This window comes from Portunus trituberculatus, chromosome 37 (genome assembly GCF_017591435.1).
Source record: "Portunus trituberculatus isolate SZX2019 chromosome 37, ASM1759143v1, whole genome shotgun sequence".
NCBI classification, from domain to species: Eukaryota; Metazoa; Arthropoda; class Malacostraca; order Decapoda; family Portunidae; genus Portunus; species Portunus trituberculatus.
The window spans coordinates 6,014,187-6,031,686 of record NC_059291.1 but is presented as its reverse complement, the minus strand read 5'-3'; the positions used below and the strand labels follow the sequence as shown (position 1 = coordinate 6,031,686).

Genomic DNA, 17,500 nt, shown 5'->3' with positions numbered 1-17,500 from the left:
ACCTCCACTGTAAACTTTTGAGTTCTCCTCAAAGGCTATGAAGCACTCGTAACTGCAGCGTTCGGGAGTTTGTCATCAAGCGGGGGGGCGTCGCTCCCTGCATGGCCACCCTCAGCATGGTGGCCTTCTTTTCCAGTCGGAGAGTGAGCCTGGCTGGCTCCCTCTTGGCCCTCAAGCCCTGCCTGTTGCTGCTGTTTCTGGCAGGACCCACCTTCGCCGGCATGTCCAAGAACTTTCTGGGCAACAACAACTTTAATCCCCAAGACCAGTGAGTCGCCTTCCGTCACTGCTACATCAGCCAGTATTTCAAACGACATCGTGTCAAATTTCAGCTAACGTAGAGAAAATGTCACAGTAACCGAGGACAGTTCGTCTGTCACGATGACAGTGGAAATACACGCTGTTGTGGCAGAGACGGGTGTTTGTAACATGTGTTATGGTTTTCTTCTGGGTTCAAGAAAATTATCAAATATGACGCATTCCTCTGGTTCTTGGGCATCGGCAGCGACGCGTCTGAAGCAGTTTGTGAGATAGTCTGTGAGACTCATTACAATCAAGTGATGGCTGTCTGCCACACGCTCAGTAAGTGGAATTGTTTATGGCCCCAAAACCTGACGCGTCTCGTCATGAGTGGCGAATACCTTGTTCAAGTGGTTCACAATTTACCATTATTTGGCATTCCCTGTGCTCATCTATTTCGTACATTCTCCAACTGTTGGCCTGAGCTTTAGTGTGTCCATTTTACTAACAATTGTTTCAAACCTGTCTTAACCGGTGAACCTTCTCATAACACATCCAAACAACGTCTTCAATAGGGGAGGATGTTATTACATTTTTTTTGATATCACTAATATTTCATGTTGGTGACTTTGGTGAACTTTACTCTATGAGCAAAAATTTTTTTTCCTGAAGTGTTCACCGTGTCTGGCTCTACGGAACTGAACTAGCGGCGGCCGAGCTTCATGGCCCACCATCAGTCATAACCGAATTGTGATAATAATTAAGTTATGTTTGAGACGCATTTTTTTTTATGTAAGTGGAGGATACTGGCCAAAGGCAAGAAAAAGAATATATATATATATATATATATATATATATATATATATATATATATATATATATATATATATATATATATATATATATATATATATATATATATATATATATATATATATATATATATATATATATATATATATATATATATATATATATATATATATATATATATATATATATGCCACTAAGTTGTCAGTCTCTTAGGTTATAGGTCCGATAGTTATCCGAAAGAAAGGGATGAATATCTTGAAGACTGCCTCTTAAATTTATTATAAGTCAAGTCGTAAGAAGTTGGAAATACGGACATATGATCATCTGCTTCCTCATAATTTTGAAATGAACAAATGGAATGATATATTTATTTCCTAATCTATGTAGCTCTGGTTGTGAATCTATGTTAAAAATTTTCCTACAAGTTTTGCATTTATGTATTTAGTAAATAATGTGTGAAGAGCGCGATACAGAGCTAATTCAGTCAAATTCTGGATCATTGTGAGCTCTCGTTATAAGTTAGATTGTGAGTGAGGAAGAAAACACCACCTGTGATGATTATTCCGGTTTAGAAAAGATGAGATGTTGCCAGGCTGTTGTTACGTCGAATCACGAACAAGATGAATGAGTGAGACATTTGACTCTCATGGCGGCTTTTGCCGTCACATTGAATGATATAAAGCAAATTAACATGTAAGTATGAGTAGAAAAAAATAAATGTGTTTGACAGATGACGACTGGTTGTTGTGAGAGTGAGGTGTGAAGGCTGGGAGATTTTTATTTTTATTTTTTTAATGCAAGAAAAGATGCTAGGTAAGGGCAACAAAAAAAAAAAAAAAAAACCCACTGGATTGCCAGTTCCCCTAAAGATCAAAAGAGCTCTCTGAAAGTTAGGGACAAACGTCTTGAAACCTCTCTCTTAATCAAAATGTGTACTGATACTGCCAAAGATGACAAAAACGGTAACAATATTACTAGTAGTTGTAGTAATGGAGTGATGTTGTTGTTGTTGTTATATTATTAGCAGAAATAGCAGTAGTAGTAACAGTGTTAGTGGTTGTGTTAGTGGTGGTGGTGGTGGCACATCCCTCTTCTTTCTTATCGCCTTCCATGACGCTTCAAATAACCACTTCCGTTCTTACCTGTGTTCCTTATCCACGTAAGAGGGCGTTGCTAGAGGTGGGGCGACTGTTCAGGTGTCAGGTGTGTTAGTTGCTTATCACCTCATGAACACCTGTCCTGCTATGTATGATATATATATATATATATATATATATATATATATATATATATATATATATATATATATATATATATATATATATATATATATATATATATATATATATATATATATATATATATATATATATATATATATATATATATATATATATATATATATCATACATAGCAGGACAGGTGTTCATGAGGTGATAAGCAACACACTTGACACCTGAACTGACCTGAGAGAGAGAGAGAGAGAGAGAGAGAGAGAGAGAGAGAGAGAGAGAGAGAGAGAGAGAGAGAGAGAGAGAGAGAGAGAGAGAGAGAGAGAGAGATTTCTTTTAATTCATTTACTTTTATTCTCCTTTTCATTTGATATATGGCTACGTCTATAGTGACAGGGAGCAAAAAGTTCGTTATCACGGTACGGTCATGGGCACTGAACTCGATGTCTTTGAAGTTTGTGGATCATCGCACGTTGGTATTACTATGACCAACGCCTTGTCTGATGTACGCACAGATGGTCACGAAACTATAGCAACGACAAGTACTTATGCCTAGACAAGGTTATAAGAAAGTGAACCTAACGCCTGTATTTTGTTTTACCTTATATATTTTTCTTATTTTTCCACGATAGTGATGAATGTTATGTGAAATTAGGACTCTATGGAAGGGGGGGAGATAGGACATGGCTTATGCTTAGACCACTTCGATAGAAACACAGTTGTTATTTGGTATGTTTTTCGTTGCAGTAGGTAAATGTTCTCTCTCTGCTCACACAGAATGCAGAGGACATTCTACCCGACGGAGCAGTTCAGCAGATACCGACGGAACTACCTTGATGACGAGTAAGTGGCAACTAAAAGACAAGAGACTAACTTTTTTACGGTTTCTATTTTTAGTAATCGTGTTAGGATGAAGGTGTTGGCATGATGGAAAACGGATGTGAAATGAAAATACTATGGGTGGGACGGGACAGACAAGCATCTACAGGATCTTACTAGAAGTCTTTCAAACAGGTCATCGCCGTTCCCGGGCTATCCCGGGTTCTCTGGAACGGCATCCTTCAGAGGTGGAAAAGGTGGAAGAAAAGGTGGACCACGAGTTGGGAGTGGATCCAGGGGTTCGGCCTCCTTCCCTGGCTTTGGAGGAGGTCCTGACGCTTTCCTGGAGGAGGCCACAACAGAGCGGATTGCACCAGAAGATGACAGCATGGCATCCTTCCAGTTCAACGGCATGTCAGATTTCAGCTCTCTGCTGGGAGGGTCTGGGGGACCCCGGCCACCTGGTGCCAGTCAGGTCGGTGTCTCTGGGTCTTCCTTCGGCTTTCCTGATGGCCCCTCTAACACATTCGGCAATCGTGACTCTCCTCCTGGGTTCTTTAGTTCTGGAAGCACCTTTGACACAAGACCAGCGGCAGGGAGACCTGGAGTACCGGGACCTGCGCGTCCCGGTGGAGCCGCAGAGGGAGGAGCCTCTGTCTTTACTGGGTCTGGTCAAGGCGGTGTGTTGCGTCTTCCTTCCACGGGATCTAGTTTCCCTCGCTTCGGCGGATCTCAGAACTCATTTTTCGGTGGAGACAATAGTGGAAGCTCTCCTAACAGGTCCCCGAACTCCAACGGCTTCATGAGCCCCTTCCTGCCATCTTTTTCTGAGCCTAATAGTGGCTTCAGTAATGCAGGCAACAGTCCCTTTGGCTCACCAGGGACTAGGCCTTTTGGATCTCCTGGGGGTGGTAGTCGATTACCTCCAGCAAATAGGGGCTTCAATTTTCCAACTGACGTACAGTTTCCTAACTTATTATCCCAGAACCTTGGTGATCCTTTGGATGGAGGACCTTACGGCATTCCTGATGAATTAAGGGTCTTGTTCGGCGACCTCTCCACTACCGTCAAGTGAGTTGCTTTCCACCTCAACTGTGTCATTTTCTCTTTTCTTGTACTATACAAATACCTTTCCTCTTCCGTACAGCTGATTTGCCTTAAGTAATTTATCTTTATTCCTAAAACGTGTATCTTTATTTTCTAACTTCCTTTGTGTCTCACTTTGTCCAGGCCGCCTCTGAGAGTGACTTCAGCAGAAGACACCGACAGAGTGTTTCCGGGCAATGACGATCGCGAACCAGACAACGAAGACGAAGACTATGGAGAAGGACATGAAGATGTTTTGCGTGAAAGAATACCACTCAATTTTAAGAGCAACTTCCGGCGACCTCTTGAGCCTAACCGAGGTATTTACCTAACTCATGCCATGATGTGACTTTCTAACCCTTTCATAGGCTCTCTTTCCCCTCTCACGCATGGCCACGTCTTCACACAAATTACTGTTCCATTAATGGTGTCTTACATGCGCAGTCATTTTAAGAAACTTGTACGAAGGTGTTGAAAAGTAGAAGAAATATGATGACAATTGAAACTTCGAACTATCTGTAGAATTTAAAACTCATACCTCTTCTTGAACACACACACACACACACACACACACACACACACACACACACACACACACACACACACACACACACACACACACACACACACACACACACACACGGACACAGGAACACACAGGAACACCAAGCGTCCAATACGTGAATGTGAACTGCCCTCTTCTTCACTCTCCATTCCATATCTGTGGCCCTGAAATATTATATTCTCAAACCTATATTCACAAACACATTGAGCTGTTCAAATTGTTGGTAATTTGTACATGAATATCCGTCCACGTCTCTATTCGTATCCTCACCCACTCATCAGTCCTCTCATCCTTTCTCTGAAGCCTGCAACACTGAGCCTTCCCCACCGCGTAATGGACGGATCGACTGCTCCTCTTACTCTGGCTGCCGCGCCGTCTGTGATACCCGCTACCAGTTCCCGACGGGCGAGCGACGCTTTTTTTTGCGCTGTGACGACGGCGAGTGGGTAGTTGCAGGCGGTAACCGAGGCGAACACATGCCCGACTGTGAACGTAAGTAGTGTGCAGGGTTTGTCTCTTGGTTAGTTTGTCTGTTTGTGCTGGTCTTTGTGTCCATCTAACCTTCTTGGTTCATTTATTTTGTCTGTCCGTTTATTCCTTTTTTTTTATTTTTGATATTTAGGTCTTTTCTATTTCTTTTTATGTGTTTATTTATTTGATTTCTTAGGTGTATTGAATCTGTTTATTCATTTTAGGTATCTGAATCCTTTTTATTTATTTCCGGGTGTTTTAATTTTTCTTATATTTTTGGGGGATTTGAATATTCTTTCTTAGTGTTTTAACTTTTTTTTTTTTTTTTTTTTTTTTTTGGCGATCATGGAATGCTACTGTTTTTTCTCCCTCTTGTCTTGCATCAGCTGTCCTCCTCCCACAGTCCCTGCTGTTCCAACCTCGTATTTCTCTCTTTGCCATCCTCTTACAAAACATGTTCCTTTTCCCCATCTGGTTCTCACTGTGCCCTTTCATCAATCCTATTTGCTATTATTTCACCTTAGTTGTCTACATGTTTTCTGTTTGGTGCATGATGTCGTATTATGCATTTAGTTGTCATTTTCGTTGCTTATTCTCATAAACTTTGACAACTGAGTGCTCTGTTTGGTGACTGGCATCTAAGTGGGTCTTTTTGTTTAATCGTTTTTGTTGCTTTTGGCCAGTTTTCCCTCTTACATAAAAAAAAGAGTTTCTAATCAACTGAAACGAGTTATATCTTGAATGTATGTCCGTTCTCAGCCATCTGCCGGCCGCCATGCCAGAACAACGGCATTTGCTTGGCGCCCAACACGTGCCAATGTTCTGACAACTGGAGTGGCCTCACCTGCGAGACACCTAAGCTTCCGCCACGCCAGGAGTGCTCCATGAAACCTCCGACTCCCGCCAATTCTAAGATCTTCTGTGGCAACAAGTGAGTCTTACATGGGATCACTCCTCTCCACCACGCTTATCATCATCATCATCATCATCATCATCATCATCTTGTTCTTGTTCTTATTCTTGTTCTCGCGAAACACTGTGACAACAACGCCCATCTTTGCACAACAGTCACCATCGTCTCTACCTCTTTGTAACACCACAGTCATACCCCATCATATACTTCTCGTCTCACTACCTGGAAAGTTCCCCTCCTCACTCATTTCTTCTCTTGGTCAGTGAGTGCAACGCGCGGTGCCACGAGGGTTATCACTTCGCTGAGGGCATGACGCGGCTTTCCTTCATGTGCGAGGACGGCGACTGGGTGATCAGGCACGAGATGTTTGCTGGCACCAACCCTGATTGTGAACGTGAGTTCTGTCTGGGTGTGTCTTGGCGGGGAACCTTGGCAAGTAGGCTCGTGTTTAGCCATTCACCTGTTCCCTAGAATCTACACACAGATTCAGATTCAGGTTTTTATTGTTTTTGACATATTGATAAGCTGTGGCAACCCTAATTAAAACACACACACACACACACACACACACACACACACACACACACACACACACACACACACACACACACACACACACACACACACACACACACACACACACACACACACACACACACATTAATACAATACTTTTCTTTCTGCAGCCATTTGTGATCCTGCGTGTCTGAATGGCGGCAGCTGCATTGCTCCTGATCTGTGCCAGTGTCTAGAGGATTACCGCGGAGATTACTGCCAATACCGTGAGTATCCTGAGAGAGAGAGAGAGAGAGAGAGAGAGAGAGAGAGAGAGAGAGAGAGAGAGAGAGAGAGAGAGAGAGAGAGAGAGAGAGAGAGAGAGAGAGAGAGAGAGAAGAGAGCTGGAAAAAAAATAGAGGGTTGGGGGAGATACTTATTCTTCTCATTCCCATACGTGGCTTTCCTATCTTCCATTTGCCATCCTTTTTGCAATTCTTCTTCCCACTGCGTTCAAATTTACTTTCCTCCATTAATTCCTTGATCTCAGTTACAGCCACGTTTTGTATTCTGTTCTGTTGTGTTTCCTTATTCATCGCGTCTTTCTTAGTATCTTCTCTTTATCGCAGTTGCATTATTCATCCTCATCGATATCTTCATTTTTCTCTCTTCCAACTTTTGTCTCTCTTCTTTGATTTTTATCTCTCCTTCTCTTGCCTTTTTTTTTTCTTTCTCTTTCCATTTTTCATTCTATTTTTCTCCTTTGCTCTCATCTGTGGTTCTTCCAGCGTTTGTTTCGCTTCTTTAATTTCTATCTTTCCCTCTCTTGCTTTATTTTTTCTTCTTTCGTTTTATCTATTTTTTCTAAATTCCATTTTTCATTGTTCTTTTTTTTCTGTTGCTCTCATATCTCGTCCTATCCTTGTCTTACCTCCTTCTCCTGTCTCCTCACGCGTTCCTTCTTTCTCCCACTCTACAGCGATCAGCAACTGTGACCCGAAGAAGATGGGTTTCAACGGAGGCCACAACTGCTCCGGCAAAGACATGATGTTCGGTTGTGAGCTTTGGTGTCCACCCCCTATCCAGTTTGAATTTCCCGCCGCCGAATTCTACACTTGTGATTACGCAACGAGTACTTGGTCCCCATCCCCCATTCCCATGTGCGACTATGGTGAGTGTGTATGTGTGTGTGTGTGTGTGTGTGTGTGTGTGTGTGTGTGTGTGTGTGTGTGTGAGATTGGGTGATGTGTGTGAAGAAGAAGCTTACTTTTTGTTATTTTATTGACTTTTCATCATTAAATTCAAAATAAAGTCTCTCTCTCTCTCTCTCTCTCTCTCTCTCTCTCTCTCTCTCTCTCTCTCTCTCTCTCTCTCTCTCTCTCTCTCTCTCTTTCTCTGTGTGTGTGTGTGTGTGTGTGTGTGTGTGTGTGTGTGTGTGTGTGTGTGTGTGTGTGTGTGTGTGTTAATTTATCTCTCCATTTTCCAGAGGCCTTCCGAGAAATGGAGGAGAACAACCCACCGCCCATAGAACACGAAGGATTAGTGGGTGAACATCGGCCCACTGCACCGCCTGTAACAGAAGCTCCTCCGCCGGCCGTTAGGAAACTCCCGGGCACCTGCTTCACCTGGTCCAACTCCCACTACAAGACCTTCGACGGCAAGGTGTACAGGTAAGTCTTCGCCTATCAGACCACACAGGTACAGGGGTTAAATGGTAAAGCCTAACCTCTTCAGTACCAGGACATGTCTTCATATTCATTTTGCTTACTGTTTGGTGATTTTTTTTTAGCTTCAGAAACTTATGTTGGGATTAAAATAGTGAAGACTCTGGCTATCAATCTTCTGACCTCCATTGACGCTTCCTAATGTAAGTAAAATCGTCTAATCATACCGAAAACTCACGGCAAAAATGTGTCCCAATATTGAAGGGGTTCAGAGGCACATCCTAGGCGTCATTGTCTTCATTTCTGGCTGCGTGATATATAGGACCATATTCTGAAACGTTTCTGCTTCCCACAACTCGACTACATACAAAAAGGGGTTACTTGAAGTTACACGATTTCTAAAGGTGTTTTATGGTTATAGTGGCAGATTAACTATATTTATACCTCTTTAACAGGAGAAACGGTCTTGAGAATCCTGTTAGTTACCTCTGTGTCCTTTGAAAATAGTCGTAGTGAGAGAGCAAAGCGCTTCAGAATACGGGTCTCTGTATTGTTGCAGAGGAAAAGGAGTGAGTATATTGAGGGAATCATGAGACGCATCGCTAAGGTAAATGAAAATATACAGTTGATATTTATCCTGTTATATATTTATCTATTTTTTTTTATCTCCAGTTGTTTGATCCTTTTATCTCTACAGTTTCGAGAGCACCTGTCCCTACACATTCCTGAGGGATGTGACTCACGGCACCTTCAGCGTCAACCTGCGCAGCACCCCGAACTGCGAGGGAGTTTCATGCAACAGAACCATCCAAATGTTCCTCGAGGATGAAGAGTACGTTCTGGGACTTTCAGGTGAGTTTTCGTATCTTGTGGATTAACTCATGAGATAAAATTAATGTCCCGCCTCTCACTTCCACTATTAGGCGAGTCACAGAGAGACTCCTCAGTCACTCGGTCTACACAGTTGGCCCTTACTGTTCGCACTCTTGCAGAGAATGGTCAGCCGAGCCTCGAATATAAGGACACGAGCCTGGCTATCCCGGGACACATGAACGGCGTGGTGTCCGAGCGGGTGGCCCACTTCGTTGTCCTCAAGGTGTCTGGCCTCGGCCTCACCCTCAAGTGGGACATGAAGGTGTGTAAACTTACCTGGATTGCTTCTGACTACGTCTCCACGTATACCTTTGGTTTCTCACTCACAATGTGCCCAAAGCTTTAACAATTCTGAAAAGCTACGAAAAATAAATCTTGGGTGAATGTGATGAACAGAAATGTACTAATCAAACACTGCATTGTCCTGCGCCTCAGAACCTGGTGGTGGCGGACGTGAGCGAGGTTTTATGGAACAGGACTGGAGGTCTGTGCGGTCAGCGGGACGGCAAACAGGACAATGATTGGAGCCACGCTGATGGTTCCACTGAGTACAGCCTCAGCGCCTTCGTGCAGGGGTGGCAGGCCAAACTTATCGGAGGTGAGCGTGTGTAGGGAAAGCCTTTTTGTTTGTTAGATTGTTGCTGTATAGTTTTGTCGAGCAAGGATGAGGAGTCCACTGCTGCCTCGGGAAGTGTTGTCTTGTAAATGTGGCCTTCACCACTAACTTACTTACTCTATTACATTCTCATTCTACTGTTGTCTGTGTAGGCTACAGTGTGCTGTTTTCTATAAACCAATCACTCTTAAAAATGAAAGGACCACCATCAAGTATTTGTTCTCCTAAGTGATTAGACTAATTTCTATTGTGAATGTGCTTCACCGTGGACAATGCATTGTCATGATACATCCCTCTATGCCTGAACAGAGCGTTGCCTGGACCAGCCCCACGTGAGGCACCCCTGCAGCCGCCCTTCACCCACAGACCCTGCCGTCACTTTCTGCTCCCGCCTCCAGACAGACCCGAAGTTCGCTGACTGTCGCCAGGTGAGAAAACCAACTGAAAACATTATTTTTTATTTACCCGGCTCCCTCATAAATGACAAACACGCGCACACACACACACACACACACACACACACACACACACACACACACACACACACACACACACACACACCGCGTAGTGTAGTGGTTAGCACGCTCGACTCACAATCGAGAGGGACGAGTTCGAGTCCCGGCGCGATGAGGCAAATGGGCAAGCCTCTTAATGTGTAGCCCCTGTTCACCTAGCAGTAAATAGGTACGGGATGTAACTCGAGGGGTTGTGACCTCGCTTTCCCGATGTGTGGAGTGTGTTGTGGTCTCAGTCCTACCCGAAGATCGGTCTATGAGCTCTGAGCTAGCTCCGTAATGGGGAAGACTGGCTGATCAGCAAGCGACCGTGGTGAATTACACACACACACACACACACACACACACACACACACACACACACACTAATGGTTTACATGTTCATGCAGGTGGTGGACGTGGAACCTTTCGTGAGGGCATGTCGCTGGGATTACTGTAGCTGCCGAAATCAGAACCGAGAGGGTTGCGCCTGCAGTTCCTTGGACGCCTTCTTCAGGGAGTGTGCAAGTGTCGGGATGACTGTCCCAGGCGGGTGGCGCTCCCAGGACCTCTGCCGTAAGTCTGAGTGTGGACATAGCACATGAATGATGTGGAATTAAGAGTTCTGAGATATATGATTAATTTTATTTTAATGTTTATCTCATATTTACTTTTATTATCAAAATCCCTTAACTTTTTTTTTTTTTTTTTTTTTTTTTTTTTTACAAGGGCACTGGCCAAGGGAAATCAAAGTTGGAAAAAAAAAAATCCCGCTGGTTGCCAGGCCCTGTTAAGAGGAATAGTATAAAGAGAAAAAACAAAAAAATCTAAAAGGAGGGTCCAGTTAACGTAAGAGGTGTCTTGACACTCCTCTTTTGAAAGAGTTTAAGTCATAGGCAGGTGGAAATACAGACACAGGTAGAGAGTTCCAGAGTTTACCAGTGTAGGGAATGAAGGAGTGAAGATACTGGTTAACTCTTGCATTAGGAAGATGGACAGAATAGGGATGAGAAGAAGTAGAGAGTCTTGTGCAGCGAGGCCGCAGGAGGGGAAGGCATGCAGTTAGCAAGTTCAGAAGAGCAGACAGCATGAAAACAGCGGTAGAAGACAGATAAAGATGCAACATTGCGGCGGTGACTTAAAGAATCAAGACAGTCAGTTAGAGGAGAAGAGTTGATAAGACGAAAAGCTTTAGATTCCACCTTGTTTAGTAAAGCTGTGTGTGGATCCCCCAGACATGAGAGCCATACTCCATACACGGGCGGATAAGGCCCTTGTACAGAGCAAGCAGCTGGGAGGGAGAAAAATGGACGAAGACGCCATAGGACACCTAACTTCTTGGAAGCTGATTTAGCAAGAGTAGAGATGTGAAATTTCCAGTTTAGATTTTTAGTGAAGGATAGACCGAGTGTGTTTAATGTAGAGGAGAGGGAAGTTGAGTGTTATTGAAGAAGAGAGGATAGTTGTCTGGAAGGTTATGTCGAGTAGATAGTTGTAGAAATTGAGTTTTTGAGGCATTGAACAAAACCAGGTTTTCTCTGCCCCAATCAGAAACAAGTGAAAGATCAGAAGTTAGGCGTCCTATAGCATCTCGCCTTGAGTCATTTAATTGTTGTTGGGTTGGGCGTCTGTTGAACGCTGTTGAATAATGCAGGGTGGTATCATCAGCATAGGAGTGGATAGGGCATTGAGTCAGATTTAGGAGATCATTGATGAATAATAGAAAGAGAGTGGGTGATAGGACAGAACCCTGTGGAACACCACTGTTGATAGTTTTAGGGAAGAACAGTGACCGTCTACTACAGCAGCAATAGAACGATCGGAAAGGAAACTGGAGATGAAGGTACAGAGAGAAGGATAGAATCCGTAGGAGGGTAGTTTAGAAATTAAAGATTTGTGCCAGACTCTATCGAAGGCTTTCGATATGTCAAGGCCGACAGCAAAGGTTTCACCGAAGTCCCTAAAGAGGATGACCAAGATTCAGTTAGGAAAGTAAGAAGATCACCAGTAGATCTGCCTTTACGGAAACCATACTGGCAATCAGAGAGAAGGTTGTGAGCTGATAGATGCCTCATTATCTTCCTATTAAGGATAGACTCAAAGGCTTTAGAAAGGCAGGAAATCAAAGCTATAGGGCGGTAGTTAGAAGGATTGGAGTGGTCACCTTTTTAGGGACAGGTTGAATGTGAGCAAACTTCCAGCAAGAAGGATAAATAGAAGTAGAGAGACACAGATGAAAGAGTTTGACCAGGCAGTGAGCGAGTTCGGAAGCACAGTTTTGAGAACAACAGGAGGGACTCCATCCGGACCGTAAGCCTTCCGAGAATCAAGGCCAGAGAGGGCCAGGAAAACGTCTTTATAAAGAATTTTAATTTTAGGGATGAAGTAGTCAGAGGGTGGAGGAGTAGGAGGAATATGCCCAGAATCATCCAAAGTTGAGTTGGTAGCAAAGGTTTGAGCGAAGAGTTCAGCTTTAGAAAAGAAGAGACAGCTGTAGAGCCATCTGGATGAAGTAAAGGAGGGAAAGACGAAGAAGTAAAGTTGTTAGAGATATTATTGGCTAGATGCCAGAAATCTCGAGAGGAGTTAGAATTGGAAAGACTTTGACATTTTCTATTGATGAAAGAGTTTTTAGTAAGTTGGAGAATAGATTTGGCATGATTACGGGCAGAAATATATAGGGCATGAGTTTCAGCAGTTGGATGGCTACGGAACCGTTTGTGAGCCGCCTCTCTATCATTGACAGCACGAGAACAAGCAGAGTTAAACCAAGGCTTTTTAGCTTTAGGGTTAGAGAAAGTATGAGGAATGTATAGCTCCATGCCAGAGATAATCACCTCTGTTATGCGCTCGGCACAAAGAGAAGGATCTCTGACATGAAAACAATAATCATCCCAAGGAAATCAGAATAGTACTGCCTTAGTTCCTCCCACTTAGCAGAGTTAAAATGCCAGAAGCACCTCCGCTTAGGCGGGTCCTGAGGCTGCACTGGAGTGATAGAACTGGTAACGGAAATTAGATTGTGGTCGGAGGAGCCCAACGGAGAGGAAAGTTTAACAGAGTAAGCAGAAGGGTTGGAGGTTAGGAAAAGATCAAGAATGTTGGGCGTGTCTCCAAGGCGGTCAGGAATACGGGTAGGGAACTTAACTGATCCAGTGCATGACACAAAAGCGTCCATAATGTGTAGTGTTTACCTTCTCCTCACACAGCAGTGATGTATGCGTTACAGATACATATTAACGTGATTTCCGTTCCTTTCTCCCCCGCAGCTATGACGTGCAGCAATGGCAAGGTGTACAATCCCTGTATGTCAGCCATCCAGGCGCGGTGCGGACAGCCAGCGGAGACTGTGCAGCCAGATTTCTGTGTGGAGGGCTGCGACTGTCCCCCAGGACTTGTCCTCCATGGGGATGTCTGTGTGCGGGCGGAGGACTGCCCGTGTACCTACCATGACAAAGAGTACAACGCTGGTGACAGCATTCCCAACGACTGCAACTCCTGGTGAGTGGCGGCACCCACGCCTGCTATCACACGCAGGACAACTCACATTCTTCCTCACCTCTAACCACAAGTCATGTTTCCTTACTAACGCTGATAACATCCGTACTCTAATACAGCTTGCTTTGAAATTGATGCACTTGGAAAGGTTATGCGAGCCCAAAAATGTTTAGATGAGTATTCTATAAAAGAAAAAAATTCCATTTCTTGTTATTAAACAAAGAAAATGTATTTTAAGGGGAACTTAACTGAAGTAATTTTCAGTCGTACTCTGCTAGAGGGGAAAATATATGCAAATCCCACGATACACATTCATGAAAATATCTCCGTAAAACCCTATCAATATTATAATCTTCGAAGCAATATTAAACATTTCTAGCGATTAGTATTTCTAAATATTTTTTTATCTTTACTTGTTTTACTTTATTTGTTCATTTATTCATCATTTATTTACATATTTTTATCTATCTACGTATTTACTTTTTTTTTTTTAACATTTCGTGTCTCATACTGCCTTCCTCTCTTCAGCACGTGTCTGGGCGGCAAGTGGGTGTGCACGGATATCAAGTGTGGCTCTCGGTGTGCTGTGGTGGGCGACCCTCACTACACCACCTTCGACGGCCGACACTATGACTTCATGGGCAAGTGTTCCTACTACCTGGTGCAAGCCACGGACGTGAGCATCGAGGCTGAAAACACTCCCTGTGCTGGCTCCATCTCCGAGGTCAGTGTTCCTGGGTGTTTCCTTTGCTGTTCTACACGAGGCAAAGGTTCCGTATTCTGAAACTTTTGGGGCCTCATGAAGACGATTTTCATATCACACATATGGTCAGTTCGGTTCTTTTAGGCATTTTGTTACTGGTGACACAATCCATCTTAAAATTGCTATCAGAATCATGAAAGAACTCTTGTAAACTTTTTTATCTTTCACTAGAGCCTGTTTAAAATGGTCGGGATGAGGCGCCCAGATGTTTGAGAATACTGTACCTGCTGGATTCATGTGATCGTATTTTCGTATCAATATTAATCGTTTTTTTATTTCACTTTCCTTGCTTCTATCATCTCGTTTACCCAACTCCAATTATCTACGTGTATTTCGGTGGAGGAGAGATATTATTTTTATGAATTCCAGCTACATTTGTTTGGACGTATCTTCGTATCTATATCAATCGTTTTCCTTAATTTCACGTACACTTTCCTTGCTTCAAGCGCTCCAGTTCCCTATTTATTTCGGTGGAGGAAGAATTACTATTTTTGTGTATTCCAGCTACATCTGTTTGGACGTATCTTCGTATTTATATCAACTGTTTTCCTTTATTTCATATAAACTTTCCTTGCTTTTATCTCCTGTTCCACCCAACTCTAAATACGTGCAAGTGGAGGAAGAGAGTACGTACTGTTTTATATTCCAAGATCCAGCCTTTCTTAGTGTCTGCTCACCTTTAATATCTGCCTTCCTTTGTTCCTGGATGAGTTAATCTGTTATGTATGCCTTTTAATCTCTTCAGTACTGGGACTCATTTTTACCTTAAGATTTGTGTACAATTAGACTATTTTATTGACATTAGGAAGAGTGTATGAAGGTCAGAAGATTAATGGCCAAAGTCTTCACTATTTTAATTCGCACATAAGTTTCTGAAGCTGTTTAAAATCATCAAATGGTAAGTAAAATGAATATGGAAACGCGTTATGGTGCCCAAGGGGTTAATAACGTAGTGTGTGTGTGTATGTGTGTGTGTGTGTGTGTGTGTGTGTGTGTGTGTCGTGAGGGCCTTCCCGGTCTTAATTGGTCTGGAAAGCAGGTACAGTACTAACGTAAGGGCATCTGGTGGGCTGAGGTTGTTGTTGTCGGTTGGTCTTCCTCTCGTTTCACTCTCCCACGATAACCGCTAAACTGTTCCCGCCCGCCATGCTCCCCAGCGTCAGCCAGTCAGTCAATCAGTTAAGCCTCCCATACGCCACAAACCCGCTCCTCTCCGTTCACATTTACCGCAGTACCTTCGTCATCTTCCTTACCTCCTCCATCTCTTCCTCATCCTCCTTATCTTCCTCCTCTTCTGCCATTACCATACACTACATTTCTTGGTTGTATTGTATTAGTTGAATGTTTATTCAAGTAATCAATTAGTCAGTCAGACAGACAGTTAGTTAATCAAGTTAATTCGTTATTCAGTCAATCCTTTTTTTCATTTCTTTTATTTTATTGTTAGTTTCTCTCTCTCTCTCTCTCTCTCTCTCTCTCTCTCTCTCTCTCTCTCTCTCTCTCTCTCTCTCTCTCTCTCTCTCTCTCTCTCTCTCTCTTTCTCTCTTCATGGGAAAGGAAATGAAACACACAAACACACAGATTCCTTTATTTATAGATCATGTTCACAATAATTCGCGTGTGTCCCTAAATAGATGAATAAATAGTTACCAGTATAAAGATACACAGATGGATAAATGGATGGATGCATAATAGATAGATAGATAATAGATACACAGGTGAAACACTTGCGTACGTAGATCAGCTGATAAACATAAGCTTTCGTCATGATCAGAGAGGCAGAGACGGACACGTGTCGCCCAAACAAAAGGCAGACCCCTAAAGTAATCGAGATAAAATGTACGGTACACATACACAAAGAGTCACCACTGTGTACATATTGCGGGCCGTTAAGTACACACACACACACACACACACACACACACACACACACACACACACACCCGGTAGCTCAGTGGTTAGAGCGCTGGCTTCACAAGCCAGAGGACCGGGGTTCGATTCCCCGGCCGGGTGGAGATATTTGGGTGTGTCTCCTTTCCGTACCTACTCACCCAGCAGTGAGTAGGTACGGGATGTAAATCGAGGAGTTGTGACCTTGTTGTCCCGGTGTGTGATGTGTGCCTGGTCTCAGGCCTATCCGAAGATCGGAAATAATGAGCTCTGAGCTCGTTCCGTAGGGTAACGTCTGGCTGTCTCGTCAGAGACTGCAGCAGATCAAACAGTGAAACACACACACACACCACACACACACACACACACACACACACACTTGGCCCAAGTCAAATCACGAGCGTACGTACGTACATATGTATACAAATCACATGTACGTATACATATGTCACCATACGAAGGCACAATACATACATGCGCTCGATACCTTAGAAGAGCGTAGGTAACAAATATATACTGACAAACAATCCTAATTAACAAGACAACAAACAAAAGAGACCTGGGGGTTAATATTGAGCTCTTAACATCTTCAGTACTGAGACGCATTTTTACCATGAATTTTGTGTATGGTTAGACCATTTTATTGACACTGCGAAGATTAATTGCCAGAGTCTTCACTATTTAAATCCCACACATAAGTTTCTAAGCTGTATAAGATCACCAAATAGTAAGCAGAATGAATATGGAAACGCGTCGTGGTACTTACGGGGTTAAAACGATAACGAAGAACGAGAAAAGAGAGAAGTGTCATGTACAAAGGTGTGGAAAATGCAAATGGAGAGAAAAGGAAGGGAGCCAAGAGGTAAGAGCAGGTTAGGTCGTCAGAAGAATACACTCAGTAGTCGTTTGAGGGTTAGGGAGGGCCGTGGGGGAGGGTCGTGAAGCGTGAGGATTGATTTACTCCGAGTCTTCAGTTTACTCCTCATTGTCCGACTCGAGGAGGAAAAGGACGACGAGGACGAGGACGAGGACGACGAGAAGGAAGAGGAGGAGGTAGTAGACACGCTA

The 17,500-nt window shown here is 43.3% G+C and overlaps 2 protein-coding genes across 2 annotated transcripts in view; one reads left to right on the top strand and one right to left on the bottom strand.

The window, feature by feature from the left end:
- The window catches only part of LOC123514067, a 94,095-nt gene that overhangs the window by 492 nt on the left and 76,103 nt on the right, over positions 1–17,500 (top strand). The window contains exons 1-17 of the mRNA XM_045271663.1: positions 1–268; positions 3,063–3,128; positions 3,300–4,175; positions 4,335–4,510; positions 5,059–5,247; positions 5,986–6,157; positions 6,403–6,533; positions 6,826–6,921; positions 7,614–7,805; positions 8,121–8,304; positions 8,996–9,150; positions 9,291–9,433; positions 9,607–9,769; positions 10,097–10,215; positions 10,692–10,857; positions 13,551–13,782; positions 14,308–14,503. The exon at positions 1–268 is cut by the window's left edge and continues 492 nt beyond it. Coding sequence (XP_045127598.1) covers positions 102–268; positions 3,063–3,128; positions 3,300–4,175; positions 4,335–4,510; positions 5,059–5,247; positions 5,986–6,157; positions 6,403–6,533; positions 6,826–6,921; positions 7,614–7,805; positions 8,121–8,304; positions 8,996–9,150; positions 9,291–9,433; positions 9,607–9,769; positions 10,097–10,215; positions 10,692–10,857; positions 13,551–13,782; positions 14,308–14,503 — 3,423 coding nt within the window. The 5' untranslated portion in view covers positions 1–101. The remainder of the gene's footprint in view (positions 269–3,062; positions 3,129–3,299; positions 4,176–4,334; positions 4,511–5,058; positions 5,248–5,985; positions 6,158–6,402; positions 6,534–6,825; positions 6,922–7,613; positions 7,806–8,120; positions 8,305–8,995; positions 9,151–9,290; positions 9,434–9,606; positions 9,770–10,096; positions 10,216–10,691; positions 10,858–13,550; positions 13,783–14,307; positions 14,504–17,500) is intronic.
- Positions 16,695–17,500, bottom strand: part of LOC123514070 — a 15,436-nt gene continuing 14,630 nt past the window's right edge. The window contains exon 6 of the mRNA XM_045271668.1: positions 16,695–17,500. This exon is cut by the window's right edge and continues 243 nt beyond it. Coding sequence (XP_045127603.1) covers positions 17,314–17,500 — 187 coding nt within the window. The 3' untranslated portion in view covers positions 16,695–17,313.